General features: G+C 43.2%; 1 protein-coding gene across 1 annotated transcript; it reads right to left on the reverse strand.

Annotated features, from left to right (window-relative positions):
- Positions 1 to 760: 760 nt before the first annotated feature.
- DLL1 (delta like canonical Notch ligand 1) lies at positions 761 to 16,985 on the reverse strand. The gene is made up of 11 exons (XM_081944860.1): positions 15,526 to 16,985; positions 14,560 to 14,892; positions 12,547 to 12,607; positions 11,895 to 12,152; positions 6,741 to 6,801; positions 5,824 to 5,954; positions 5,514 to 5,683; positions 5,192 to 5,408; positions 1,537 to 2,329; positions 1,307 to 1,421; positions 761 to 875 (listed from the first exon to the last, which is right to left on the reverse strand). Exons 1-11 carry the CDS (start codon positions 15,583 to 15,585, stop codon positions 870 to 872), a joined length of 2,205 nt encoding a protein of 734 aa, XP_081800986.1. The 5' UTR covers positions 15,586 to 16,985; the 3' UTR covers positions 761 to 869.
- Between the last annotated feature and the right edge of the window lie 448 nt (positions 16,986 to 17,433).

The raw sequence follows: 17,433 nt of genomic DNA on the forward strand, positions 1-17,433 counted from the left end.
TTTAATTAGACCTTCACATATGAACCTGATCTTTCACGCCTGAGACATACACTGCCAACATTGTTTTCCTTGATGTTGCTACTGTACCAATAGCAGCTTCTCAACGGTCAATGTGCAGAAGTGTTTTGCCAAAAAAAAAAAAAAAAAAAAGCATATGCCTTGGATATCATTAATAATATTTATTTTGGAAAAATATTTTTAAAATGAATTTCTTTATTAACAAAAACAGTAAAAAAAAACCTCAAATAACATTTTGCAGAATGTTTCATAAATACATTATATACAAAAAAAAAAAGTCACATAGACCCGAAGTGCCTTTGTACATATTTACCAAAAAAATTAAATTATCCCCCCAAAAAAATCACAAAATACCCCAGCTTTACAAATATCCTGAAAATATTTTTTACAGATTAAAAAAAATAACACACTTTCTTTCCCCACCTAATAAAAACACATTTTAGTATAAAAAAGGGACAGTAAAGGCAGTGTCTGTATCTCAAGAATCAAGTGGCTCATAGAATCCAAAATACACACTCCAGGCAGTGCACACTTCTTGTGTAGGAATTCAGTCTGTTCATTTAAATACATATAGGGGGGAAAAAATCAACTGACCATAGTGCAATGATAAATCTTCATAAAAGGCAGTGCAACAGGTATCTTTGAACACAGAGCCTGACCTAGTGTCCGTCATGTATTATTTGCAGTCCCTTTTGCTAACTTCAGTAGAGAACCAGCTCAGTCTGAATTTAGTTTCTCAGCAGCAGTCAGTGAAGGAATCTTTCTCCCTTTTCTTGTTCAGCAGCATTCATTGGGGCATATCACCTTTGAAAATTGTTTCAAAACAACAATTTTGCCATGTCATCTTTTTTTTACACCTGCAAGAATTCAAGAGAGACAGGGTGAAAAAACAATCCAAGGATACCCATTAAGGCATAAAAAGGTAATTGACTTGATCATTAGGAGAATCAAATTATCTCCTCCAGGTGAGACATTTTAAGGAAAGTGGTTTTATTTCCCACCCACCCACATTTCTGCATGGGCAGGGTGACTAATGCATTTCATTGGACTGAACTCGAAGATTGGAATCTGCCCACCAATGGCTATTGATGGGATGACAATACCACGTATTATTATGGGGAAGATTTATAATCTCATGGCCGTAATTTTGAAATTACCCTGCTAACTCATCCTACAAAGCAGATAAACCATCACTAGGGCTTCTATTGAACAAACTGAGCTGAATCAGAGGAAATAGTGCATTAGTGCAATGGCAACAGGTTTTAAACCTGAGAGAGAATATATCTACCTCCGTTGCTATGATGCATTCATCTTTCTCTTCTGATATGACATACACTGACTGGTACTTTGTGTCTTTTGAAGTGGAATATACCGATTCTGGCCGTTTCCTTTCAGATGTTTCACTGCAAAAAGAAAATTTCAGATGAGGTTGGTTTCGCGACAAATTTCAATACACCCTCACTTTTGGCAAATTAAAAACCTGACCCATTTAGCCACACTCCTCTGACACTCCCATACCTTTTGGGATGTACTGTGTTTTTCTCCTCTGCTTCCAAATCATATGTTTCCCCCTTAGCTTCACATCTCCCATGATCCTCTTTAACAGTGTCCTCATGCTTGAGGTCATGGACCAAATTGTAATCCACTGACGGGTATCTGACTTTGTAGCCATTTTTGTCAGCATTTTCGCTGTGGAAGTCTATTTTCTTGTTCGTATTCTTAATCTGGGTGGCACCAATGACACTTATGGAGATGTCCTTCTCTCGCTGACAGTTGGCCAGGTTGTTCATGGTCTCAACTTCACTCCTACAGGCATCTTGCTGAGGCTGCTGCTTTTGTGTTTTGAGGCGAAAACAGACCACGATGGCAGAGCAGCCCAGCAACAGCATAAGGACCAGGATAATTCCAGCACACACTGCAATCCACGGGAACTGGGAGCTCTGACGTTCTGTGTACTGCTCGGTGATGTCAACAATGACTGCCCCTTGAGGGGGTTCAGGAAGCAAGAACTGGCAGTTGAGGCCCCCATAACTACGTGCACATTCACAAACGTAACGGTTGTTTCTTTCGTGGCAAGTAGCCCCATTGTGGCAGGGATCATGCTCACATTTGCTGACAGGAGTGCTACAGTTCTTTCCATTGTATCCCGGAGGGCAGGTGCAGGAATAGTCATTGACTCCATCTTGACAGGTCCCTCCATGTAAGCAAGGAAATGAGGCACAGTCATCCACGTTGTCATCACAGTGTCTTCCCGTGAAGCCAGCTTGACATTGGCATATGTAGGCATTCATAAGATCCACACACTGAGCTCCTGCAAAGGTTTGGAGAGGGCAATGATAAATAGGAGGAACTAGTCATAGGAACTGACAAGGCTATTGATCTATTATATCTACCCAGGATGCTGCCTATTTACAACAAGCCTACAAAGTGTAAGAAACAGGGACCATTCAAGGTGATCCAAACAATTGTATGGATTCAAGAAGACCAGGATTTACAAACTCAGTACCTCTCTGAGTTCATTGCTCTATATAGAGCTTTTCACTGTTGGCATAATGCAGTTTATTTTCATAAGGACAGAACAGGAATGAATGAATTGATGGCACATTCTTCTAGGCAATCATATTACCTGTCATATTACTTGTCAGTCTGGATATTTTTATCACTATTTTAAAGGCAGGCTTCTATTGCTCTAATGCAGAGGTGAGGAACTGCAGCCCTTTTATGACTTGTGGCCTTCAACTTCCAGAATTCTTGAAGCAGCCATGCCGGCTTAGGAATTCTGAGAATTGTAGTCCACCAATCATAAAAGGGCCACAGCTCCACACCCTTGCTCTAATGAATGGGTGTTTAGAGTATTTAAAAATCAGGTCACCTATCTGGCTGCTTTTAAATGTCGTGGGGGTTTGTATTTGTTTAGCATAATATTGTCCAAGCAGCTAAGAGCGAAATAAGTGACCAACAGCTTTAAAACAGAATAAAAGCCTTCGGGTTATTTTAAGTACACCACAGAACCAATGTGGCAGCACATATTCTGAGCTGGGCCACCTCGGGCTATTTTGGTACAAAACAGAAAAGATGCTTTTTTCATACATGAAATAAAACAAATGAAATCTCTCTAAACATTGCAAAAGTAAGATTATTTTTCCCACCCCAATTTCTTGTTTTCTACAACCTGTCCCCCCCCCCCCCGCCCCACCAACTTTAATTAAACTAATTAAAGTGGGGCTTAATGTATTATGGGAACATTAAAAAGAGGCTAATTCAGTCAGTTAACTAATTCCAAGACTACATTTAGCCTAAATGAGATCCACTGCTGAAAAGGGATAAAGTACTTCCTATCAACTGCCTTGGTGTGGAACACTAAATCCTAGTCAAGTGCCCTATTTTGCACAACCATCCCATGAAGGGTGGGAGAGCACGGCCCCCTGAAAAAGCTAACCTTTTCCCTATAGAAGGCATCATAAATGTTATCAGCACACAGTATTCCTTCCAAACACTCTGACTGAAGTAGCTTGAGCCTCCCTCTTTGCTGCATCTCTAAGCAAAGAGAAGGGAATACAGCTTTCCCGGTAAGCTTTGGGTTCAGGTTTCAAAGTCTCAAGCACTTCCTAAAGGCAGAGGGTGGGGTTATGTTCTTCCCAGGTATGACTATTTCCTATGAGAACCCACCAGCAAACCTGTGGGGAAAGGGTCAACTGTCTGTGGAGATTTTCAATCATCCAGGTCATAGTTATTCTAAAGGTGCTTTTTCCAAAGGCAACTGGACTTGTTTTTTTTTCCTTTGAAAGTATTTTACTTCTCATCCAGGAAGCTTCTTCAGTTCTTGGATGAGAAACGAAACAAAGGTGGGGAGAGAGAAAACCGAATTGCCTTTCGGAAAAAATCTCCTTTGGGAAAGACCAAAAGCACCTTTGGGAAAACTCCCAAATATGAACTTTTCACCCATAGATTAAAGTGGAGCATTCAAGAAAATATTTTTACTACCTGCTTTAATTGAAAAGGATAAACTGACTTATCAAGTCAGTATCATTCAGCCCGGTACTTCAAGGTCAACTGACAGTCAGTTTCATCACCAATCAGATGGATTGAGACTCCAACACCTCTAGTAGGTATCATGTGGGGATTGGGTGGCATTAGGCATCATGTTTATAAGGACTGTATTTTTGCTAAAGAGGGGTATGCCCTGCCATCCCACAAGAGTTCATTTAAATGGAAATTCCCACATATTGGTCTACAATCTTACAAACGGGATTTCAGGCTCTTTTGGCCTTATTTCAGATATAATTGATAAAGATTACAGGCTTTCAATGTTAGGTTAAAGAAGAGCAAGCCTCTCAGATTAATTCAGACAAAAGCGAGGGGCAAATCTTAGTCTGGATGCACAATACTGCACTATGACTGGATCAATCCAGCTGACAACTGTACTGATTTAAATTTTCAGATTGACATTTTATATCTAGGATTTGGGGTTTGGGGTGGGGGAGAGTGGGGTTTGGATTCTGCCTTTAGCCTAGTTTGGAAAGGAAGAAAAAAAACCTGACGTATAACTCAGTCTTCCTGAATCTGATGTCCTCTCGTATGTTGAACCTCATCTCCCATAATCCCTCAGCCAGTAGGCTCAATGGTGGCTGAACTGGGGGAATTATAAGAATTGAAATCCAACATGACTAGAGGAAGCTGAGCAAGGCAGATCAAACTTCTGAGAAATGTTACTGCGGAAATGCATTCATATTAAACGCGCCCTTCTTCTCCGTATGAAATGCCAAAGTAAAATTTCTCCAAACGGGGGGAAATTGAGTTGGTGTCTTTTTGTGTTCTTATCAGTTTTGCGGTTTTATAAAAAGCTGCACAACAGCTTCGGAATTGTTTAAAAATCACTGAAGAGTGTCAGGCTTACTCCAAAGACCACACACTCACAAACTGTCGCTTCTCTCCCACAGAAACCAGTGTGGTTTAGCAAGCTTCAGCGCTGCTTGGATCCCTCTCTCTTCCTCCATTAAATCAAGGCATCTCATTATAGCATGTCAAGGGAACTGCAGTGAGAAGTTTACTCTCTTTCCCTTAGAAGTTAAGTGAACTGCAGCAGGAAGGTCATTCACTTCCCATGGATGTTTAGGGCAAAATGGCCATTAACGTGAATGGGTGATCAAATACAGGTACCGGTTTAGCTTACCATTAGCACAAGGGCTGGAGCTGCAATAGTCAATTTTCTTTTCGCAGTTAAATCCAGAGTAACCCACAGGGCAACGACAACTATATCCACCTTCAGGATTGTCTGTACATCGTCCTCCATTGAAGCAAGGCCCATCGGCACAAGTCATTGCACCCAGCTCGCAGTTTTTACCATAAAAACCAGGTGGACAGGTACAGGAGTAGCTGTTCTCAAGGTCCTGTTGGAAGAAAGACCCACCCTCTTTAGCAATCTTTACTATGTAACTTAACAATTGGGGCAAAACCTTCTTTTCAGGCTAGTTGTAGCAGTAGCGTTAACTTACAGTACAACTTCCTCCGTTCCTGCAAGGGCTGACGTCGCATTCATTGATTTCAATCTCACAATTGGAACCCGTGTAACCAGGACGGCAAGAGCAGGTATAACTTCCTTGGCCCGTGTTGGTACAAGTGGCAGCATTTTTGCAAGGCTTATGGTGTGTACAGTAATTTAGATCTGCAGGAGAAGTTACAGACAAAAAGGTTACATCCAGAAGGTTGCTAGTGGCTCTGTAAGGACGTTATCTAAGTTTAGTTTAAGAGAGATCCGAGCCTAAGAAAACTGGCTGTATAAAAGTTACGAACAACAGAACTTACCCTGGTTACAAAAAAGACCGCCCCATCCTTCCTGACAATTGCACTGCCAAGGTTGTTGACAGGTACCATGAAGACAACCTGGGTATCGGATGCATTCATCACAGTAACGCCCTTGCCAACCAACACGGCACCTGTGAAAACAAATTTTAAATAATTTTAGTCCAAGGACTCCCGTCACAAACTGAACATTATTTAGATTAAAACTAAACAAACATCAAACTTCTAAGTAATGTACTTCATCCAACATTATTGGTCTTATTAAGCTCAGAAGCTTTTTCGCTACCTGAAATACTTTTTAGGTAGGTGAACAAGCTAATCTCTTTGATTTTTGTTGTCCTTATTCCTGAGTTCAAGTTCCTTCTGCTGGTAGCCTTGATTTATTAACCATCACTTTTATAAATCACTCTTCTTCCAAGACGCTAAGGATGCTAATCCCATTTAATCTCCACATTAACTCTGCAAAGACGATTATGCTGACGGAGAAATTGATTTCCCAAGGGCCACATATTTTTATAGTTCATCAGAGAGGCATAGACTTCTCCTTGCTCCAAACCAAAACACATCTATTCTCCTTTTGATTGAGTTATTCCAGTAATCACACCCATAAACCACCATCTAATCATTCCATCAAATTAATTATAATTCTTCCATGATTTCAAAAGGCTAGATACAAGGCACAGTGCATCCATTATATTTTAAAGTTAATGTGCTCCTACTAGACACTAAGCCCCATTCAAAGTCTTCCAAATATCCATAAATTCTGGAGTGGTGCTTTGGCTCCCTCTTATTTGACTTACATGGACATTAGGTTAAGAAGTAAAGCAGGCCTGAATATAATCAAATCTGGGATTCTCAAATCAAGTTTGCAGGCAGGAGGATGGAGCAAGAGCAGGAGAAAGAGAGGTCTGGAAACTTACTTGCATTCCCCAGGCTTGTCACAGAATCCATGCTGGTCATCACAGCCTGGCAAGCAAATTGCTGCAAAACACAAAGAAACCAAAATATATCCATAAGCCTTTCGGAGCCTTGTGAGCTTAAGTCAAATTCTTTTTCATGACAGTCGAGTTGGTGACAGCATCTAAATGAATCTTCAGAGCTTCTAAGAGTAGTGGTCGTGCTTTTGTAACAAGGGGCTTTACTTATCACTAGGAATGAACATTCCCTTTAATGCAGTTGCACACAAACAAAAGAGAGCACACAATGACTCCTTTCCACACAAAATCCTGCACAAAATCCCATCCGCCTTTTCTTCCCAGTAAGGGTCAGAAGTCCTATTTCCCCCCACATCCCATTCAATACCAGAGCTCCTCCTCTTGGTATCCTCGGCATCCTCAGCAAGTGTAAGAGAGAGGGAGAGAGAGAGGGAGGGAGAGAGGGAGAGAGAGAGCATGCACAGATAAGGATAGACAGCTGGTGTGCAGGGTGCCAGCCGGGACAGCTGCTCCATTGTCTATTCTCTCCCAGCAGCTGCCCCACTGCAACAATACCCCAACTCCTTACAGCCAATCAGAGCCAAGATGTGCTTTCTCATCAGCCTATCCCTACCCAGATCTAATCTATGGCACGCGCATGATTTCTGGGCAAAGGGGAAGGGTTTTTTCTTATTCAAATAATTAAGTCTAAAGTTCTTTCACACACACCCCCAGAGGAAGGAGGGGGAGTGGAGCCTGAAGAACACAGACGTAGGAAGGAGGTAAGCAGGCCAGCAGGAGGGAGGATGGGAGCAGGGCGGGGAGGGAAGACTTCTGCTCATTACTTTGCCTGGTTATGGAACTCATTAAGCAGGCACTGTGAGTTTTAACCCCACAAAGCAAGCCAGAGACAATGACAAGCACAGAAGGAGAAACAGAAGACGAAGAAGAACGGGACTGATCATCAGATTGTTATTGGGGGGGAGGGAGAGAGAGAGAGAGAGAAGGAATGAATGGGGCAAGTGTGCAGACGAGACAAGCCTGCCAATTTTGGGACAGGCTTTTGGGTTGACATCATTTCCCTCTCCCCAACCCCACCAAGTAAATGCACCATGCATTCTAACAACTTGCTCACAAGGTTCAGAATTTTTTGGGAAGAAAAGCAGGAAGGGTGTTTTTTTGTTTTGTTTCCAAAGGCTTCCAATCATATCTTATTTCTCATCTCCTTCCCTAAATCTAATTAAAGGGGGATCATGCATTGGGGATCATGTCACCTGGGGGTTTTCTTACTAACTTGATCCATAAGCGAATCAGAACCATGGTGGCCCTTCTGCCAAAGACTAGATTTTGGGCCTGTGCAAAGCAGCTTCTCTGCTTAAGGCAGCACCCTTACTGGGAAAATCGAATGACTCCACTTGGACAGATCAAATGGAAGCATCCAACTAGACCAATTCGATTCAGCTGGCTGCTTCCATCCATTGGAAATGGCCCTCCACATTAACAGAGCAGGCCTTTTCAGAGTCTAGACTAAAATGGCCAACTGTTTTGATTCATCACTTTGAAGAGAGATATTTCGATTCAGTGTTTTTGCCAAAGTATTTTGGTCAAAGCTTCATCCAGTTGAAATTCCCCTTCCTCTGCACGACTCCAGTAGATGTTGGGCCTATGAAGTTGTAAGTGTTTTATTTGTTGTATTTCTTCCAGGAGCTCAAGGCCAACAAACATCTTCCTAGACCAGTAATTAAGTAGGTATGCTATACTAATTCTCAATGAGGTCAATCACACTGGCCATGGCTTAACATAATGGCCCGAATTTACTTTACTTTACTTTATTTAGATTTATAAACCACTCCCTCTCCCTGAAGGGCAGTTACTTGAGGCATACAGTAAAAATTATAAATTTCCAGTGAGATTTTTTTTCCTGCCTTGATTTTACCACTAGTTTTAAACACTCTCCCACTAGGCAAAGTATCAAGCAACTTTAAACCCAAGGAACATCCAGAAGGAAAGATACTTGTCTCTCATAAAAGAATGGAAGATTTCATGCTAAATCATAATCTATTTAGGAAAATCTGTGAATTCAAAGGTGAAGGATTTTTTTTAAAGAAGCATAAGGATAGCTCCAACTTGATTAGGGCTGGCTGGACATATCTAAAAATTAATGAAATTATAATAAAGAACTAAACTGGGAGGAGGGGCAAATTCCATTAAGTCCAGATACCAACATTACTTAACTCTGCTAAGAAGCACAAACCCAAAACCTCTTGAGAAGAATTAATCATGCATTTTCTTGGATTCTGGCCAGTATTGCCGCTGGCTGTTTTCCATGTTATTTATGATCCACTCTGGCTAGTTAAGTATATGAGTGCTTACTTGTTCAGCTTCCCGGATATTTATATTTACAGTTATGTCCCTGTAATGCAGCTAGTGTCTGACTTTGAATGAAGAGAGTCCAGTTCAATTTAATAAAATTGCCTAGAGAACGAACTGATTTCAGAAACACTTTTTTTTTCCTTTTAAGAATGGCATGACTGACAACCCACTGAAATTAAGGGTCAAGGGGGATTTCCCCTTTTATAAACGTCCGCTGTCAGGCTTTCCCTGTGTCACCCTTTGCCACCCAGGCCTTTCTCACCATTTCTTCCAGTCTATGTTAGTTTCTTCTTACTAGACTAATTTAGTCTTTCAGAGAAGAGGACAGTCTAGAATAATAGTAAGATGCCAAGCGCAGAAAATAGGGGAGGGAGTTAAGTTTTTGTTGTTTTTAATAACTTTTCCAAATATAAGATTGCAACAATATATTTACTAAGTCACAGAACTACTTGCTAGACAGTAAGGGAAGGAAATGGGTGGGAACGGGGAGATAAAATGAAGAAAAGGAGAAAATGTCACTTTTTTTCTGTTCTTCTCCCCATCACTACCTTACCCGTATCTTAAATCGTTTACTATCCAACACTGAATAATTCTACAGAAACCGAAAGCTTGAACACTAATGTGATCTTATTCGATGGTCTAATGGTCTAATAAATATGCCGTCTAATAGACACATTGGAATGCAGGTTAAAAAAAAAGAACTTTCTTCTTTACTCATAACAAAATGCTTGCAAAATGCATTCATTGGACAGTTAAATTATGATAGCCATTTCAATGCATGTCAGTTTGTTGGACATACTCAATAAATAATAGAGGGAATTAGGTGGATCAGTTTGGCTTACATTACTAATTAATTAATGAACAATACAGCCCTTTGAGGGATTCGTAAGCTTTAATGTCAGGGTTGTCGGAGACATTTTGCCACCTGAGATAAATGACAAAATGGCATTATCTTCCTTTCCCATATAAAGAAGCCAACAAGATGCCTCTATACTTGGATTTTTGGCATTGATATTTGACTCAGCTTAGCTTATCATTCATGGTCTTCTACCATAGCAGAAAAGAGCAGCTGGGGGGTTTAAGAATTGCAGCAGGGGCACTGGCCCGCCTGCTCCTCCCTATCCCCACTTGAGGAATCTCTTTATTATGATTATGATGTGGCTAACTTCATTTAATGTCCATTAAATGTAGTCATATTTACTCAAGAGAAAAATGATGGTCTTCAAAAAACCTTATTCTATAGCAAATTTGTTTAAATTGTCACTTGAATATGTATGTGAGTTTCTTTACATTGCTTCCTTCACTGAATAATAAAGAAGAGTCAGGCCTCCAAGTAAAATAATTTGACTGTTACTTTGCTTCCCTAATGGGCACTATTTTACTGATCAAGACAGAATATGAAATTCTTCACTTTTTGAAAGATGGAATGAGGATTCTAAAACACTATCAACTTTTCCAAGTCTTCTGTATCAGCCATTCCCAGTGTAATACCCTCCAGCTCAGTGATGTGATTGAAAAAAAATTATTACCGGTTCTGTGGGCATGGCTTGATGGGCATAACATGGCTTGGTGGGCGTGGCTTGGTGGGCATGGCAGGGGAAGGATACTGTAAAATCTCCATTCCCTCCCCACTCCAGGGGAAGGTTGTTGCAAAATCTCCATTTCCTCCCGATCAGCTGGGACTTGGGAGGCAGAGAATAGATGGGAGCAGGGCCAATCAGAGATGGTATTTCCTGGTTCTCCAAACTAATCAAAATTTCTGCTTCTCCAGAACTGGTCAGAACCTGCTGAATAACACTTCTGCTCCAGCTTATGGTATTGTGGTTGGGAATTATGGAAGTTGAGGACTAAAACTGCTAGAGGCTACTAGGTTGAAGAAGCTGCTGTACATAATTTGGCTGATGTGCATGAAGGAAATTTTTAACCTAAGATAGGATCCTACATTTTGCCAAGATACTGTTTCACTTGCAATTTCAAAGAATAGAATCATTGATGCTAAGCACTTGCAATTCTCAGATTTTAGTGGGAGAACACAAGTCTCCCAGCAAGAACCATGAGGATTAAAACTGATTAATATTTAATAAATCTGCGCATTCAAAATTACAAAGAATTGTTTGGATCTTGAAGCATCTCTCTGCTATTCATTATAGCAGCTTGATTTTTTTCAGGATTCTATGAAAATTTGGAAACAGATGTTTGTTTTAAGGAATCAACTCAATAAAATTAAAGCAATTCTTAAAACAATGAGAACTCTTCTTCAAAGTCAGTCTCTTTCTTACAAATTAACCCTAAAAACAGTCTTAAGACATAATATTAGCTGGACTGTGATCATAATTTTGAAAATAATAAAAGATCTTTACAGGCCTTTATTCTTTTGCCCTTGTAAGTGGTCATCATACATAATTATATGATTAATAATTGATATAGTTTTATCACTGCTTTGCATTAATTATCTCATTTCAGGATCATATGCTATTCGTGTTGTATTTGATCCTTGCCCCATATCTTAATGAGTACAGATTCATAGTTTGTGTGTTTGTGTGTGTGTGTGTAACACAGTGTGTTTTTATGTACATAACCTATTTGCACTGATTTACTTCTTAGCATTTGGACATGGAAATGGGCTACACCAACAGACAATCTCATAAGGGAAACCACCATCATTTTGTCCAATGGCAAAGGGGGATCATTTCCCTTATTATTCACTAAGTAGGGCATGCTTGGATTTATGCAGAGTAACCAGAATCAACAGAAAGAAAATTGAAGTTTTCGTCTGTGGATACTCACGGTCACCGCAGTACTGCCCCTTCCAGCCTGGATTGCAGACTTTATCCCCACGTTCATCACAAGTGAAGTGGCCAAAGGCATCATCCCGAGGGCGACAAAAGACAGAACAGCCTTCTCCGTAGTAATGCTCATCACACACAAATCGGTAGGAGTACTTGAGGTCAGTGCGACCACTGGTATGCAGGTCACTGGACCATTCTTCCCCAACAGTCAGATGTCTCTGTGTAGCCAGGCGGCTAATGAGACGTTCTGGATTTTCTGAAGAGGGAGGGGTAGAGTGGGATAAGGAAATGGAACAGCAACACAGTTCATTAAATAAGCAATGTGATGTACCACTGGAGACCTAGAAGATCATTGGGAAGGGTTGGCTATTTCTAAGTATGTTGCAGAAGAGAGATGTTGATGTGAACAGACCCCAGAATGCTATTGGGCTTGACCTCTAGCCAAGTGGCTGAAGATAATGGAAGGCAAGACCATTGAATAGGGAAATAGATTAGAAGAAATGTGTAAAGTTGTCTTCCCAACCATTGCCTTCCATGTGTGCCAGACTGTTTTCCCCATCATGGGAAGGTAACATAGGGGTCATGACTTAGGAAGGCCTCTAGGTTAAGGAAGACTCCTGAATATACCACTTGGGAAAACCGTCATTTACCTGTGCTGAGGTCATCAGGAGAGTCAGTGTGCAGAGCTTCAATGATGAGAGAGAAAGTGCCCTGCACAATACAGAGAAGGGAGAAACAGTGAATGTGAAGGCCTGCAGTCAGCAGAATAATATAATCACAGGAGACTACAGCCACAGCAGCCAGCATGACTCTCTGATCCCCTGACTCAGGCCTCTCTTTTTTTCCCTCAAGGAAATGGCAGCACTTTTTCAAAACTTGCTTCCTGGCCTGTTTTTTCAGCCTGTTCATACAGGATATGGTATTAAAATGGAGCAGTGAGGGGAAATGGGGAGGGGCTGGGAACAGCCATGACTGCCAATCCTCCCCCTTAATGAAGAGGATGGCAGGGGGAGGAGGAAAGGATGCTAGAAGAGTGGTGGGCCAAACTGGCAGTAACTTTGGTATTTCACAGTAGGCAGACAAGAGGGATGGGGTTATGTTCAGATATTCTGTCAATCCTGCCTTCAACATTCCCTTCAATGGATCAGCTGTGGCTCCTAGTGATGATCAACTGTCAACTTGCCACTGTCAAATTGCAGTCTGCAAAAATTTTGCATTTCCGGTGTCAGAATTTCAGCATACCATACAATCTAGATCAGGGGTCTCAAACTTGGCCATTTTAAGACTTGTGGACTTGAACTCCCAGAATTCCTCACCCAGCTTTGCTGGCTGAGGAATTCTGGGAGTTCAAGTCCATAAGCCACCTTTGTTGGATGAGGAATTCTGGGAGTTGAAGTCCATAAATCTTAAAGTGGCCATGTTTGGAGACCCCTGATCTAGAGAAAGATGTTAGAACAACTGATAGTCCCTGATAGGTAAGAACTACCTCCAAGCCAACAGAACTGGTAACCCTTCTCTAGGAAACACCAGGAAAGCAGCCACCCAATTGAAGGTCTTTAAAAGGGTCACTTTTTTGTAGGATGAAGAAAAACTTCTATGTTTGTTCTAGGTGATAACCCCATTGCCTGCTCTTAAAGCATGCAAACAAGAGGCTTCTAACATTTTAAATGGGTGCAGAGCTGTTCCTTTACACTTCCTTTCCTTTGACATGAAGAAAATTATGGGGAAAGAAGGAAAAAGGCACAGGAGGTGGCCGAGGCAAATAACATCTGAACCCATATAATATTTTGTAAAAGCCTTTCATGCAAGCTTCCTTCTGTATGACTTGACTTGAAATAAATTGGATCCCTTGGTTCTGGACCTAGAATCTGTCCATTTAAGTGAATTCAAGAGTACCATACAGTGTTCCATCTTTTGGAAAGACTAAAAATAATCCATCCTCTCTAGATTTCTGGACCATGCATTTTCCATTGTGAACATCCATTTCCTAATCTAGATAGAATGGCATTCCAAGGTCATTTCCTCACTAGTAATTTATAGCTCTGTGTGTGTCTGTGTCTGTCTATGTATGTAAAATGTATATAGTATATATTATAGCGGTCCTAGAGGTGTTTTTTCAAGAGGCAACTGGAATTTCATGTTTTTCTTTTAAGACATTTTGCTTCTCATCCAAGAAGCTTCTTCAGCTCTGACTGGGTGGTAGGGAATGGAAGGATTTATATTCCTTGCAGACAGCCCCTCATTTGCATCCTTTTAGAAAGAATGCAAAGGGGGGGGAGGGGAATGTAAAGAAAAACAAGGAAGTCCAGTTGCCTCTTGAAAAAGCAACTTTGGGACAACCATGACCTGGATGACTGAGAATCTCCATAGACATGTTATAAGCAGTGTTATCCCAATACAGATTGCCAAAGTAATGGTTAGACTTTTTACCACTGGCAAGAAAACACCAACTCCCTAATTAAAAGATGGCTCTCATCTGTATCTGTGATCAAATAAACAGAGTGGCACTGTCATTTCCAAATAATTGACAGGTTCTTCCACTGCATTCAAAATGCTACCTAATCACACATTTTTAAAGTCCATTTGATGTGGACTTAAGTCCAGTTCACCCTCCCCCCTCCCTCAGTCCCAGGCCTCTCCCTCAGAGGCTCGGGCGGTCTTACCGGCCAAGTGAAGCCGAAGGGGAACCGGATGGGGTTGCTGAAAGACAGTTCGCTGCCGCTGGTGGCGGCGCTGTCGGGGACGCTGAACGAGTTGGCTCCAAGAACCGGCGTGACGGCACTGCCGTAGGTACAAGGCGGCTCTGGGGACACGCTAGCTTGGTAGTGCTTAAGGCACACGCGGAAGAAAGTTTTGCAGTCGCACTGTTGCAAGCCAGCCGAAGCGCCGGGATTGGCGGAGCCCAGGCCCTCTCGGCAGCAGTTGCGGTTGCCCAGAAGCCCCTTCTTATTGACAAACTCCTGCAGCTTCAGCTCGAAGACGCCGGAGGTCCAAACCTGCAGAGAAGGGCCGGGGTGTGTAGGGGGAGAGGGGGTAACGGCATACGATTAGAGGGGCTTGGAGCAGCGAGGGTTGTTCAGAGGCAGCGCCGCACTCGGACCGGGAATCGCCTCGAAGGGGCGGGGCAAATGGATCATTGAAAGTTCTGCCGCCGCAAGCGGACAGCGGCGCTCGTCCGAGGCGCCGCCACCACCATCCGCGCCGCCGCGCGTAAAGGGCAACCTCTCGCCGGGTGCCGAATTGACCACGGCGACGCTCCGACGGTGGGGGCGGGTGGGGGGAAAGAAACGCGCGGAGGAGAGAGAGGGGGGGAGAGCGCACGTGTCCCGTCTATTTCAGACCCGGGAATCCTAAGGAAGCGCTCCAGCCGCGCTTTTTCCTAACTGCGAACGTGGAAGCTTCTCGAGGGAACGCGGTGCTCGGCTCTCCCAAATTTCTGGAGGGAGGAGGACAGGCGCAGGTTGCCGACGCTTCTCCTCACGCGTTACCCACCCCAACCTTCGCCAGACCGCCGCTGAGCTCCCAGAGAGTGTCCGCCAACTTTTGGGGATGGTGGAATGCTAGAACCCCATCGGCACGCACTCTCCCCCCACCTCTTTCCGCATCCCCTCACCGCCCCGAGGGCTTACCTGGCAGGGAAGCTGAAGCAAGCAAAAGACGACTAAAGCCAGCGTGGACCGTCCACCCATTTTGGCAGCTGGGGGAAGGGGAAGGAAGTGGTCTGGGCTTCTTCCCTTCTTGTCCCGGTTTTCCTTTCCAAAGGAAGAAACGGCAAACCAAGACGAGCTTCTGTCAAGTCGAGGGGTTCCGGACGTTTCTCCGCTCCGAGCCTGGCCGGAGGGGGATTAGAATGATGATTTATTTGGTTGGAGTCTCTCTCTTTCCTTCTCCCCCTGCGACCCCCCTCGTCGATGCGTTTCAGATACGCCCTTTAGTTGACTGACAGATCTTGTTTAAAGATGAATTAGGCGCAAGGAAAAAAGGACTACCCTCCTCTTGGCTTCCCCCTTCCAGATACAGTTCTTGGCGCTTTGGTTTCTCTTGCTCCAACCAAAGCAAAGGAGAGAAAAAGCCACTTAATTCCCACGGACGAAGAAAAGGCTTCCCAAAGCAAATAAAAATAATCAACGATCTGGAAATCCCTCAGGGGACGAGAAGATAATTCCCGGTGGCTTCAGGCGAAGAGTGGCGGGTTTTTTGTTTTGGCGTGCATGTGTTTTTAGTTTTGCGGAGAGGGGTTGGCGATTACGCACAAGCAGCCGTTTTCAAATCCCAAGCTTTGCTGGTCGCCACTTTCTGGTAATGAATTCCGATCGATGTGTTGCTTTTTTAAAAACAAAAGAAATCCAAGCCTTCCCTCCCTCCCCCGCAAAAAAAAAACACCACACAAAAACCCAATGCAAAATGTTATTGCTTCGTGGATTTCCAAAGTCGGTGGCTTGGCGGTGCCCGCGTTAATGTCTGCTCTCCGCTTTAGTCATGGGTGAGCTTTGCTTTCGCCTGCTGGATTGGGGTAAAATTATTCCCTTTTTTTTCCTTTTTCTTTCTTTTTCGGTTTTTTTCTTTTTTTAATTTTTTGCTCGCTGGCTTGCTCTGTAGCGCTAAGGATCTGGCTGCGTTCGGGCGCCTGCCTGCCTTATATGTCGCCGGCCGCCTGCATGGCTAATGAGATGCAAATGAGCAGCCCCCCAATCTGGCTAGAGCGGTCACAAAGGAACCACTTTTCCAAACCTCCCTCTCAATGGATCACCAAATGGTCAGTGAGCTGTAAAATGGGCAACCCTCGTCTTCCCCTCCCCTCCAGCTCCCACCAAATTCTGAAAGGGGAGGGGGCGCTGATTTACATGCCTGCGAATTTGGTAACCGCAAAAACCGACAGCCGCACGCACACCCTTGGTCTCCTTTCCCAATAATCTCGCTCGCGCTTTTTCTTCTCTGAATAGGAAAAAGGCAGGAAGCCTTTCAAGCATCGAAAAAACGCTGGGTTTTTTGGAAACGTCTTTAAAACGTGTATATGTGTTCGCGTGCGCGCCCCGAGCTTTTTCTGCTCGCTTCTTTGCTTTAAGCGCAGCCTGCAGGGATGCGTAAATCCACCCACTGCCCTCCAGCCTTTCCGATGTCGGATTACAATTCCCATCACCTTGACCCAAAGCGATGGGAACTGTAGTGCAACGCATCTATCTAGCACAGTGGAGTCTCTTCCGCTGGGAATCAGCATCTCTTGAAGTCTCTTTTGTATTTCATAACGTCTTGGGAGAAACGGGCCAAGGGAAGGAAAAGCGAGTTCGGGAGACGTGGACGCAGTCAGATTCCCGAAGTGTCTTGGACAGTCTTGTTTTTCAAAAGCGGCTAAACCCTCGGTTGCTTGCGCTATGGAGTTTTGGGGATCCTAGAGCCAGAGACGGGCGATGAGTTGGATGGGAAGGTTCCAAAAAGTCCCTGCGCGCTTTTCCCTGGATCCTTACGCGCAATAAACCCCGAAGACTTTCAGTTGCAAACAATCCGGAAAAGACTCTTGCCTTGTGTTAAGTTCCAAG

This window comes from Natrix helvetica (assembly GCF_964273705.1).
Source record: "Natrix helvetica genome assembly, chromosome: 2".
Classification (NCBI taxonomy): domain Eukaryota; kingdom Metazoa; phylum Chordata; class Lepidosauria; order Squamata; family Natricidae; genus Natrix; species Natrix helvetica.

Coding starts and splice junctions, on each gene's coding strand:
- DLL1 (XM_081944860.1), bottom strand. CDS start 15,585: ATGGGTGGACGGTCCACGCTGGCTTTAGTCGTCTTTTGCTTGCTTCAG. Junction 5,955..6,740: donor GACAAGCCTGGGGAATGCAA/GTAAGTTTCCAG, acceptor TTGTTTTCACAG/GTGCCGTGTTGGTTGGCAAG. Junction 2,330..5,191: donor CTCCAGCCCTTGTGCTAATG/GTAAGCTAAACC, acceptor AAACCTTTGCAG/GAGCTCAGTGTGTGGATCTT.